Here is a 13,136-nt window from a genome sequence, read left to right on the forward strand (position 1 = left end):
GCGATGATACAGCAATGTTCCTAAATCACAATATAGCAACTGCAATACGCAGTTGAATCACAGTACAAACATGATTCTCTCTGTATGCTCATTGTCAAGACATGTCATCCCTAGTCTCTGGGAAGTAGGGTGTGGGTTGAAACCACCCCAAGCCTCTTGCTGTCATCAAAATCTTAATTTGATGGTCATTGATATTTTTCTTTTTTTTTTCTTGCTGTCTTGTCTGTGTCATCAGAATGTTCTTAAATCAAGTACTTTTATAAATCCATAGCTAATGGTGTCCCAGAATCTTGCTATTTAGTATTAAGAGATAAATCAAAATAAATCTGCAGTTAGTTAGGTAGACATTTACATTGCAATGTATTTGCGTTTTAGCTTCCTTATTTTGAAAGAGTAAGGGTAGTCTAGACACTTGGTCTGAATTTTGTGGAATTTAGTTTGGCTTAAATGGCAGCTTTTAGAGAAGGGGTAAGACTGAGGCAGGCATTCTTGAGGTATTGAGCCCTAATGCTCTTAGAACTTTTGTAAGGAAAACATCCATCTTCACTAGAAGAATAAATAATAAAAAAGGCAACATAAATGAGTTGTTTCTCAAGTGGAGAAGACAGAAAAAGGAGTTTACATGAGGAAAATACGTGTGCATGGTGCTGTAAGGAATTAGTAATGAGTCACTGGTTCGCTTAAATATGTCACCTCTAGAAGCTGCACTATTTTTAGATTCATACCTTTCAGTTTATGTGTTCAAGTTCAAGCAAATACTATGAAAGGTTTTGATTCATACTGAACTCTTGGAATTTTTAGTCTCTTAAAATCATATTACCTAAACTTTAACTTAGCAGTTATCAACAAATCCTGTTGATCGTGAGAGGTGTATCTCTTCCATTCCAGTCTGTTTCAAAGAAAAGGTTAAATCCATTTGAAGTTGCATGAAATTGTTAAAAAAGTGAAGGCTGGATCAGCAGTAATCTCAGAACTAGCACCAAAAAGATAAGTTTGGATACTTTTATATAGAAAACACATATATGTGTGTATATATGGAAAAAGCATGGCTATGTTCCTGTATTCATTGCTGCATTTTGCTTTGGAACTTAACATATAACCCTAGTGAATTGTTCTTGTGTACTATATGCTGTCAAAGAAGGTATTTCTAAACATGGATCTGAAGGGCTGAAAAAGTTGTGCCAGTCTTACTCTAAAGTAAAAACTTGCTTTCTTTTAATATTTTTGTAATGTTCTCTGGACTTAAAGAAATAAATACTAATTTTTACTTTCCCCCCCTCCTCACAGCTTCGTATTCTCCATTGCAACCTCATTCACTAGTGAAACATCAGCAGATCCCACTTCATTCACCACCTCCAAAGATTTCCCATCATCAGCTGATACTGCAACAGCAGCAGCAAGTCCAGCCAATTGCACTTCAGACTCCTTCGGGTCAGGACCCCCCTCCGTCCCAGCACTGTCTACCACTCCCAAGCCATGGTCTTCCTCCGGCTTCCAGCAGTGTCCAGTCTCATTGCTCACCGATTCACATCCATCCTCCACCTCTAACACTGTCTCCTACTCCATCCCAGTCAGCTCAGCAGTCAGTAGTGGTATCCCCTCCACCTTCTCACTCCCCTAGTCAGTCGCCTACAATAATTATTCACCCTCAAGCACTTATTCAGTCACAGGCAAACTCCCTTGTGCCGACAGCTCTTCAGGCAGAGCAGTCTGCTCCTCAGCAAACTACTACCAATCCAGTTCGACCAATTGCACAGCCACTTAATCTTCCGTCGCACCTTCCGCTTCCATCTTCCCCCGCTGTACATATAGGGTCGGTAGATCAGCCCAGCTTAGTTTCCCCAGGCCAACAGATTGTGTCCTCGACACCACACCAGCAATATTCAGCCTTGCAGTCCACACCCATCCCTCTTGCAGCTCCTCCTCAGCTGTCAACATCTTCAACCCAGATCCAACAACTGCCATTGCAGTCTGTGCAGTCTTTACAAGTGCAGCCTGAAATCCTGTCCCAGGGCCAGGTTTTGGTTCAAAACACTTTGGTTTCTGAGGAAGAGCTTCCTGCTGCAGAAGCTTTGGTCCAGCTGCCATTTCAAACTCTTCCACCACCACAGACTGTTGCAGTAAATCTTCAGGTGCAGCCATCGGTACCGATTGAAACTCCAGTGGTAAGTGGTACTATTGCAGTCCTTTATTCTTTATCCTTGGCTTCTCTAAAGAACTGGTCCATTGACCAGAGGGAGCTAAACCACATGCTAGACAGAGGACCAGAAGAAACCTATTGATTACAGAAGTGAGCTTTAAGAAAACAATAAGACATTTTCCTCTTCTTTTTTTTTTTTTCTTTTTTCTTTCTATAATGGATCATCAGTCAAAAATATCAACGAAGAATCATGAAAGTGCAACTTTTGGACTTTCTTATCTAAAATGTTATCTCTTAATGACATTGCAGCATATCTGAAGTTAAAAAAGCAAGTAAATATAGATCAACACTTACATCAAAATGAATTTTGATAAATACATCATATGGACTGTAAGCTTTTATCTTATTATATTAATTATATTAATATAATATTATATATTAATATAAATATAGGCAATCAAAATTTTGAGTAGGAGAATCATCTGTAGTGAAGGTGTGTAGCAGATTATTAAGATAATAGAGTTCTGGATAGTTAATTTTGTACTACCATTGAAAAGATGCTTTTCATAAAAGAATAGGGGAATTTTTGATGCTGTGTTCCCCATCACTGCTATTTAATGTAGTTCAGTGTTAGTCTCAGATGTCAGCAGTTCGCAACTGAAGGTTTCGGCTTCACTTGCCCTGAACTGAAATCACGTACAGTGAAATAAAATGATATATAATGCTGACATTTGAGATAGCATTATGAGATCAACATGAGCAAAAGAATCAACAACTCCTGTAGGCTTTTATCAGGTTGCCAACAGGTTAAGGAAGTAAGGTGTCCTATTCATTTTTAATTTATATTAGTCATTTTATATATATATATATATATATATATATGTATAGTATATATAAAATATGGTAATGGTAATCTCAACTCTCTGATATTTCATGTAGAAATTGGGCCAAAGAGTAGAAGCCAGGTTTGCTTTTGACAAGGTTTTTTAGTGTTTTACATAGTAATCTGCTAAACTTGCTGTCAGTAATTCACATAAATTTAATAGTTTTGAGGAAAATACCTTTTAATTTCTTATTACCACTAGTGTTTGATGGTCTTGGTGTACTCTTCTGAAATACTCAGTTTGATTAGACTGCGCTATAAAATAGAGAACAATTTGCAGATTTGTCATTATGATAGAAAGCTTGCATTTTGCAGAAGTGTTTAAATAGCTATAAGTGTGTGTGCAAATAAAAATACAGTAAACTATAAAAATAAGACATTGAAAATATCAGGTTCTCTGGTCTGTTTGGTAGGAGAAGTGTGCCTCTTCATATTTTGCTATTTGTAAAAATACTTTAATTTTGCTCTCATAGACATTGTGATGTCCCCAGAGTTCATTGTTTTGTATGCAGTTTGGAAACTAGTATTTTATTAGAAAGTTAGCATATTTTCACTGGTAATTTATTTTAAGAACTGTATTTATGCAGCTCTTTTAAGGTATTAAGATAGAATGGAAATCTCTTTAAAGCATAGTTTGTTGGATGCAGATTTACCAAGTGGAGAACGTATGCGAAGAAGAGATGCCAGAGGAATCAGATTGTGTCCATATGGCTAGAACACCTACGCCACCCACTTTGTCTCCACCAGCCATAACCTTGGGGAATGGCGAGGCACTTAATTCAGAAGATCCTTTGTCAGGTGAGAACAAATGCCATACTAAGGTAGCTGTTCTGCTTAGAAACTTAGACTAGTTATTGATGTTTTAAAATAAAAACCTGTTATTTTGATCTGGTTTATAATTTAGTGATAATGTTTTTTAAGTAAAAGAAACTGTATGAAATATATTAGAAATCCATGCGATAGAACAAGTGATTCAGTCCCAAAGGTGTAGCTTATATGTGTATTTGGATAATATGTAGCATGGAAAATGCTTATTTGAGCTCCTTAGCATGTACTTTTATACTAAAATCTTAACAAAAGTGTCAATCTCCAGTTAATCTTTAAGTGATAGCTGTGTGATACGGGCAAAATATGCTGACTGATCTGGTGTGAGACTGATTTTGCAGAATCAGGGTCAGCAATCTGAAGTTGCTGTCAGAACGGCTGACTACACTGAATGATTCTTTTTGGCACCTTTGGTTTTTTTACCTGCCACAGTAAGGAGCTGTTCTACTGCAAAAGCTACCAATGACAATTTTTCTTTTTCGGTGAAGTATAAGATAGACATTGCTGTATCAAATGTTGTCCTCCAAACTAATGAAGCTTTCCTGATGTGCTAAATATACAAATATATACTCTATATATGTTGTAGTGGGGGTGTATGTCAATATATATGCTATATATATAACTGGGTGCTTAGTGGCTTGATGTTGTATATGCTTGTGACCATGCAGGTTGCTGAGGCTCAAAGCATTCCTGAAAATCAAATTCTCTCTAGAAATACCTCAGGTGCTCAGTCTTGAGAATCCAGTGTTTGAAAATACTGTTTTCTGCTTTTGACTTATGAACTTGTGATTTGTGTAGGTAATTAATGGCCAGCTATGCTTATAGTTAGTAGGTACTGAGTAATGTTTACATGAGAACTGTTCATTAGTGGAATCGTTTGTCAAGGAAAACCATCTTGTTTAGAAGGTAACTATAGTGAAAAAAACTCCAGGGAAACACCTATGCTACAGGATGATGGGTGTGCTTATCACCTCTTATTTTTAGAATTCTGAGCCAATGGTTGGACATAAGTGAAAAAATTTAACATACTTTATTGGGTTTTCTTTCAGAACATGGGGGACTACCTTCAGTGACATCATCAGTCAGTGCCTCAGTAATTAAATCTCCGTCTGATCCTTCACATGCTTCTATTCCACCACCACCTCTTTTGCTTCCAGCAGCAACAACAAGGAGCAACAGCACATCAATGCCCAATAGCATTCCCAGCCTAGAAAATAAACCTCCACAGGCTATTGTTAAACCACAGATCCTGACCCACGTTATTGAAGGCTTTGTGATTCAGGAGGGGTTAGAGCCATTCCCTGTAAGTATAGAAGTCGCTATGGATTTTTTACTACTAATTTTTGAAGCAAACTATTCTTAACAATGATGTTTTTGTGGCTAGTAGCTGTTTAGATCTTGGATAATTTTTGTAATGTTGATTTTGACCTTTTTCCCACTGATTTGGTAACCTGTTTCTTACAGCATCCATTATACTTGTGTTCAGTTTGTATTGTCTTATGTATATAATTGGAATCCAGGCTACTGTTTGGCTTGCAGCTATCACTGGATCACAAGGGACTAAGTGAAAACAGAGACACGGTTGAGTAGATAGGCTATATCCAGAGATAAATATAGACTGTGACTTTTAGGCTACCATTTGCAATAACTTTATTTACTCTATCTCCTAGATACCTTAATTTACACCTCTGAGGTGAGTCTGTTAAAATTCTGAAATGTTAAAATTTTGTTGTTTAAAGCGCTGGCAGGCCTTGATGTGATTTGTACTGTGCCTGGTAAGAATTACTGCTGTTAATTTTAAATCCACACTTGGACAGTTTAAAACCTATGAGCCTGCCTTATTAACTAATTTAATGTGTATCTCATTTTCTCATTCCTTCATTTCTCTAGGCATAATGTGTTTCTTCGTTTATTAAATATAATTGCAAACTCCGTAGAGCAGGAGTGAGTATTTGAGAAATGGTATTTAGAGCTTTGCCCCTATATAATAATGAATCATTGCTACAGAATAGAAACTGTGATTCAAGTCTCAGTTACAACTGCTAAGTCGCAAATACTATTTTCATTATTCATTGTTCCGTTAATCACTGTTGCTTTGCTTTTATTGCAATAGGTAAGTCGTTCATCTTTGCTGGTAGAACAGCCTGCAGAAAAAAGATTGCTAGTGGAGGGTCAGATCATGAGTGTTGTGTGTGTTGAATCAGACTTGCAGAATACAAAACATGCAGACAACTCATCGGACACAGAGATAGAGGATATGATTGCAGAAGGTTTGTAGTTTTTGTTTAAATACCCATTTATTTTTTTTCCCCTTCAGTTCTGTATGTATTACAGAATCCCATCCTGTCTGTACTTCTGGAATTCTTCTCCAGTCTTTACACTGTCTCTAATAGAAACTATTCTCAAATGTTTTTTACTAGCTACACATCATAACAGCAGCTGCTGTGGATGCACACAAATGTCAAGAAACTATGAACTTGTCCTGCTTAGAATCCAATGGTCTCTGGCATTAAGTCGTGAGCTTAATTGAGTTCCCCATGCAGTATCTGACATAATCGTCATAGTGGATTTTTTTAGAACTCGGCAATCAACTGTTCTGGATCTGTTGCACCACTATTACTGTAGATAGCTTTGTGAGTGTTATGAAATGGAAATTAAACCATGGCCTGGCCCAGAAAAGCCAAGTTATTCTTTAACTCACATTTTTTTATAAATTCATCCAAGATTTGAAAGTCTGGAATTTTTCAGCTGTCCCTGGATTTTCTCTTCCACAGCTTGAGCAATTGCGCAGGAGCTGGTTTTAATTTTTTTAAATTTGTCTTAATGCAACTTTTAGTTTCATTCTCTTAAAATAGTTCTTTCCCCTCTTTCATATCAAACTAGCGAGCAGAGTGAGAAGGGACAAATACAGTGTCTGCTAGTGCCACAGGTCTGTATTGGGGAAGTGGCTGGAAAAAGTCAGGACAGCGTGACCTGAGCAGTAGCAATTGTCACCATAGCTGTGCTTCACAGCTTCCCGCTCCAGGCATTGTAAATTGCCACTTAATTAAAAGCATCTGTCCCTCTGATCTCTTCTCACAGGAACTTTCAAGACAGCAACATGATAGCAGTTACTGGCTGTGGTTTCTGCCGTGAATGGTACTGAAGTGCAATAGGGCAGTTGGCTGTATCCATTGTGTATCTCAGCAAAAAATTAGCTCAAAATTCAGTCTTTTAGATTATTAGATTCTGATACATTATTTTTTACCACAGAGATTTATATCCGGTACTGCTTATGAGCATATTGGGTCAGACCCGAGTCAAGGATTGCAGACAAGGTAAAAAGCTTGCCTTAAAAAGCATTACAAATTCAAAAAGAGTATTTGTTGGTAGTGAAATCAGGTAAATACGGTTGGAATTTTTGCTTAAGGCTGATTCAGTTTACCAGTCAGGCAATATGTATCTCTTATATATGTCTTAAAGTTAAGAGTATATTTTTACTTGTAGCACTGATTTTTAGTAGGAACTGGTTTAGCTTGGAAGCACATTACAGAAAGGAAGTATCAGTGGGTTGCAGTCCTCCTGCGTGTTGATGCAACAACACCTGTGCAAAGTCGTCAGGAGCTGTGGAAACTGTGCCTGAAAAATGAAACATAAACCAGAATTTCCTAAATTGTGGCTGATTATATGAGTGCATTTACTAGTATATCTCATAGTCCAGAGCTCTTCCTAAATTTGCAGTAACAGCCTAGTTTAGGCAGTGGCAGATACTCAAAGTGCTTTGCTTTGTAACTGTAACTTTTGATTATTTTGTAATTAAGTTGTCTACAAAGAAAAGTAAAGAAACAATTTTTACGGAGTCCATTTCTTAAATATATTAAACAATATTCTACTGTAAAATAATTTGAGGCCCATACCTTATTCTTCACAAGCCTTCACATAGGCATGGCAGACTAAATTTTAGAAGGCAAGCATCTGGCATATTAAATAGTGGAGGCTTGCAGTGTGACTGGAAGTTTTCTAAATCCTTGTTTCATTTAACTTAAAATTACTGTTGGGTTTTTTTGGTATCATCTCCCAGTGAGGGCTTCAATTTAACCAGTTCTTTGAGAGGGAAGCCCATGAAAGCATCAAGTACAAGAGGCTTTTAAAGAAAAACAAAAAAGTGATCTGGTAAATTGTATTACTTGTTTGACATTTATAGCACAATGGAGTTACACTACTTTTCTACACACAATATGAGACTTGTAAATCTTTTAGCTCTTGACTGTGCTTAGTAAATTGCTATTAAATAAATTTGCTTTCCTGATCAGGAGTACAGCTTTTTTTTAATACCTGGTTTAGCCCAATATATTTCAAACAGAAGAAACTTTTTGCTGTCTGGCATATCTTATAGAATATTTGAAGCTTTGTTTGTAATAGTCATTTTGGCCTTAATTTGTTACAATAGATCTTAACTCAGTTTTGTTTTCAATAGCATTCCCTAAGAACTTTTCAGTAGTAACAGTGTTGCTTCTCAGATTTAAAACAGCTTGTCTGTTCTATAGAATTATTCAAACATACACATTTTTGGTTTTAGTTATTGTTCCTGACAGCTGGTGTTAAGTAGCTGCAAATTGTGTACTTAAACCTATTAGATGAGCTAGTGGGAAACATCCAGGACTGAAACACATCCACATATGCAGAGGCTGAGCAAAGGAGATTTTCTGATACTGAACCAGGGTATGATTGTGAATATGGTAGAAGCACCTAATCTGCGAAAGAAAAGACTCTAAGGATCAATTTACTCTTCAATCTGTTGTCACTTTTCTCCACATAGTATGACCTGCATTGGGTGTGAGGAGGGTTTGGCTTTTTCAGAGTGATTTATTTGAAGGATGCATCTCTGATATTTAACGTTAGTTGCAAGGTTGGTCAGATTTGGTATGTTTCCAATTTCCAGTTTTTACTTCCTGTGTGATACCAACTTATTATGCTGGAGACTTGCAACATGGTAGTTTTCAGTTATGTCTTTGAGTCTTGATACATCAGATTTGTTATTCCAATACCTTTTCCAGTATTTTCAGCTCTTTGCTGCATTAGTGCTTTTTTGTTACCTTGTCAGTGCAATAGTTAGTGCTTGCAAGCAGATCAGTGAGTTAACATCACTATAACAAACTTTTACAAATTCATAGTTAAAATTTTTCAATTAAACTTTGATACCTGCATTTGCATTAGCTGGCATCAGAGCCTAACAGAGTTTAGAGCAAAAAGCTGGTTTGCAATTTTTGCAACTAATTATGTAAAATTACAAGTACAAGCGCAAAAGGTGAATAGCAAGAGGCAAAGTATATGAAACAGTGACTCAGGTAAATTAGAAATGTGAGAGAAATGTATGTTTGTTTAGTCCTCTGAATTTTTGAGCAATATATTTTGTCCATGATCACAGCCATGTGGCATGCAGTTCTTTTACTTAACCCAGATGACCACAAAACATGATGTTTCGGTTTGTGCCAGTTTCACTGCTTTGCTCCTGATGATGGGTTTCACAGATGGTGCATGGGGATAAGCGTTGGGGTTTTTTTTTCTGTGCCACAAGTCAAGTTGATTTGCGAATACTCTAAACTGTGTACAAACCATGCCATAGCCATGAAATACGCTTCCAGCAGAAGAAAGCATAGACATTCAGCATGTGATGTGTGTGCTGCCTTGTTGCCTTGTACTGCTGCCTTTTGAGCTTTCCTGTTTTTTATTTCACTGATATTTCTCTCAGCTGGTGTTTGAGGAGTTCTTAAGGAGCAGGAAAAGTGCCGCCTCATCTCACCAGTAACAGAAAAATACCGTATAACAGCAGGCTGTAAATCAGTAGATGCCATAATCCTTTTCTTTCACATATGCAGCTTATCTTTCTCATAGATGAGATTCAATGTTTTGCTTGTTTTCACAAGTCCCTTTGGTTGTAGCAGTTGCTTATTCAAACAATTTTAAAAGGTTAATGCATTATGTCATTACAGGAGAGAGTGAATTTAGGCTGTGGAATGCTCAGTTCTCTTAATGAACTCTTTATAAGCAATTCCTGAGGACTGTAACACTTCTTTTTAATTGTTTACTATGTTTAAGGGCAGACTTGCTCATGGATGGCTTGAAATTTAACAAAGCTGATTATGTTCATTGAATAACTTAATTGCAGTTTCAGTAAGGTTCAGTTTACTCAAGGTCTTTTCTGTAGCGAATGAAAGCTATGACTTGCTTAGCTTTGCATAATTTTATGTTAATCTAAGTATTTAATTAAATGTGTTAGATATTTGAAAAATCATCTACCCACCTGCTTGAGATGAGAAATTTGAATATAATTTTGTGTAATTGAAACTGACTTCTTTATGCATTCTTTCTTTAGAGGGGCTGGATGAAATAGAAAATGATCTTCTGAAGTGTGAATTTTGTGGAAAAATGGGGTATTCTAATAAATTTCTACGGTCAAAAAGATTCTGCTCCACATCCTGTGCCAAAAGGTACTCTGTCTAGTTACTGCTTATCATCGTCTGGTTAATGGAATAGCACCTAAGTAGTGTCTGATGTTGAAAAACAAAGAAACAGTAAAACATGACTGCTTTCTACCCAGATTTGCAGAGTATATGGGTACAAAGAGAATTACAGTAAAATTGCGGACCTTTTTGCAGACGGTGCCATGAATGCTATTGGGCTTATAGGTAGGTGATGGGTATCATGGAAGAGAAATCCATTAAAGGTTGCTAAGGTTTTGGAAACTGATGCAGAAATTTGTGGGCCCCGAATCATTATGTTTGTCTTATTCCTGTTGTGTTCCCCTTGATGTTGGGCAATGTCACAGAAAGAATGCTGGGCTAGATGGGCTTTCTTACAGTTTTGTGTGATGGTAGGCAAAAAAACCAACTGCATTTATCTTCTCTTGGCATAATGGAAATGCTACATAGACAAAAAATGTTCTTAAATGTTTTTAGTAATAGTGTAAAAATTCTTTACTTGCATAGAGTAAAATAGAAATATTCATAAACATAAATAATTGTTTGTAAAGCTTCTCCTTTCTTGAAAATAATACCATTCCCTTGTACATGTGGTTAGCAGAGGAAATTGGCTGGTTGCCATTTCTGTTTGGGTTTAGTATGCTACTTTTATTTTCTTTTGGTTAAGAGAAATAAGAATTCATAGTCAACATCTGAATGTAAAATCTTCCATCATTACAGCTGGAAAATTGGTATTTAATCCCAGATGTTTTAGAAGGGGGAAATAGTTTCCCATTTCTAATCACCACTTAGTTATTTTTTTGCATCAGTGTGCCTAGAAACCACCTTTCTCTTACATATCATACTTCTTTAATCCCCCATGTGAGACATTGCCATTTTAAAGTAGCGGGAATGTATATTTTTGATTTGGTACTTGTTGGGACACTACCAGTGAAATAATGTTAGGAAGGGGGTTGTCCCCTTAATCTTAGAACGGGATTTTTGCCTCCGTCCTCTTTGACTGGGTATCAGCTAGGCAGAGAAAATGGAAGTAAAAGATACAATGCGACTTTAAGCTTTTAACAGACATTTCAGAGAAGTGGGACTGGGCTACGTAATAAAATACAGAAGTATTTCTATCATGGAAAATGTTTAAGAATGGGAAAGACAGACATTTTCCAGGGATGATCTAGAGGTACTTGATCTTGCTTCAAGACAAGAAGTCTGAGTAAATAGCCTTTGAGGTACCTTTCTCTTGTATTTCTGTGACAGCTGTTGTTGTCTCATTAGGCAGACTTCTGCAACACTGGAATTTTAGGGTTACTTGATTGAATTCAGTCCAAAAGACTATTAGTGCATTATCAAATATATCTTACTTCTTTAGGCACAGCCTTAGTTGCACTAAGAAGTTTGGGCTGTTTACATCAGACAAGACCAGTCGCTGGAATCGGAAATCAGATAGCCAAAGCCTTGGGCGACGCGGGCGTCGACCGAGCGGCCCTGATGGGGCATCACGAGATCATTTTCTTAGACAGGTCTGTGGAATATTTGCTTAAAACTATGGCATTCTTTTGGGAATTACAAATAAAATATAATACTGTAGTGTATTTGTACTACATTTTCCAGCTTCCAATTACTTATCCATCTGCAGAAGAAGATGTGGCTTCTCATGAAGATGCTGTTCCAGCTGCCATGACCACCCGTCTGCGAAGACAGAGTGAAAGGGAGAGAGAACGTGAACTTAGGGAACTAAGAATTCGGAAAATGCCAGAGAGCATTGACTTGTTACCAGTGGTGCAAGCTGACCCATCAGTATGGACTGTTGATGAAGTTTGGGCCTTTATACGTTCTTTGCCTGGTATGTAACGTGCGGTAACTTGTTCCTTTTGGTTTTTTAACGGTAAAGTTCCTTGCTTTTTAGCATCAGTGTGCTGATGAGGTGGTGTGGTAACAGCAGTAGTGTCTTCAGTTACTGATAGAAACTGCAATGTGATTTGTTTCCTCTTGCTTGTTCCTTCAGCACAAATCCTGTGTTGATAGAACTAGTCCCACTTTGGCTGTTGCATCCCAGCTGATGGAGATTAGAGCTGTTCCTTCAGTCTGACTTCTCTCAAGAGGTCAGTAGAGAGATGAGACACACTTCCTCCCTTTCCTCCCTTTTACACTTCTTTCTTCTCTTGCCTCCTTGCTGCTTATTCAGTAGAAAAAGCAAGGGGAGAGTTATTTCCCTTAATACAACTGAAAAATTTGAAAGACCTATCCTGATACAAGTCATTAAAAAAGAATAAGCAAGCTTCTTCATTGAAGTTAAACTTTGTTTTGCATTGCTTTGCTCAGTAACTGAAATGCAGAGAGCTTCTGCTTACAGACCCTGCATACTGGTAAACACGGTGTTCTCAGAAAAAAATAATCTTGCTGCTTCTTATTTACAAACCTTTTCTTTAGTTCAATATTCACAGTTACCTTCATCATCTTCAGGTTTTTTGACATTTATTTATCATTTCATAACTATCGTAAGCTTTAAAGTTTCACTCTCCGCTCTTTCCCAAGGATGCCATTCTATCTGATCAGATACTGTAATCCTTCCAGGTAACAAGGCAGTTCTACCTAACAGCAGTCATACAAGAGTTTTTGTTGCTTACCCATGTAACTCATATGTCAAAACACTGAAACCAAGGTTAAGTTTGTTCCTAATTTTCTACTTTTTCTGGAATGCTAAACCATTTTTCTGTGTATCCCATTAGGCTAATAACCCACAGGGAATAGATTTCATTGCCAAGTTATACGCATAGGTTATGACAGATAATCTTTTATAAAGTAGGTCAGGCAAAGAATTGAGTAAGGGATG

The 13,136-nt window shown here is 37.1% G+C and overlaps 1 protein-coding gene across 6 annotated transcripts in view; it reads left to right on the forward strand.

Annotated features, from left to right (window-relative positions):
• The window catches only part of PHC3 (polyhomeotic homolog 3), a 32,895-nt gene that overhangs the window by 13,134 nt on the left and 6,625 nt on the right, over positions 1–13,136 (forward strand). For 4 of the 6 annotated variants that reach the window (XM_037406367.1, XM_037406368.1, XM_037406369.1 and 1 more), the window contains 7 exons: positions 1,288–2,165; positions 3,671–3,821; positions 4,898–5,151; positions 5,962–6,118; positions 10,204–10,318; positions 11,673–11,823; positions 11,915–12,146. In XM_037406367.1, coding sequence (XP_037262264.1) covers positions 1,288–2,165; positions 3,671–3,821; positions 4,898–5,151; positions 5,962–6,118; positions 10,204–10,318; positions 11,673–11,823; positions 11,915–12,146 — 1,938 coding nt within the window. Of the gene's footprint in view, positions 1–1,287; positions 2,166–3,670; positions 3,822–4,897; positions 5,152–5,961; positions 6,119–10,203; positions 10,319–11,672; positions 11,824–11,914; positions 12,147–12,308; positions 12,406–13,136 lie in introns of those variants that run through there. The other 2 variants (XR_005107181.1, XM_037406371.1) reach the window with 2 other exon arrangements.

The sequence above is a fragment of the Falco rusticolus genome, chromosome 13 (assembly GCF_015220075.1).
Source record: "Falco rusticolus isolate bFalRus1 chromosome 13, bFalRus1.pri, whole genome shotgun sequence".
Classification (NCBI taxonomy): Eukaryota; Metazoa; Chordata; class Aves; order Falconiformes; family Falconidae; genus Falco; species Falco rusticolus.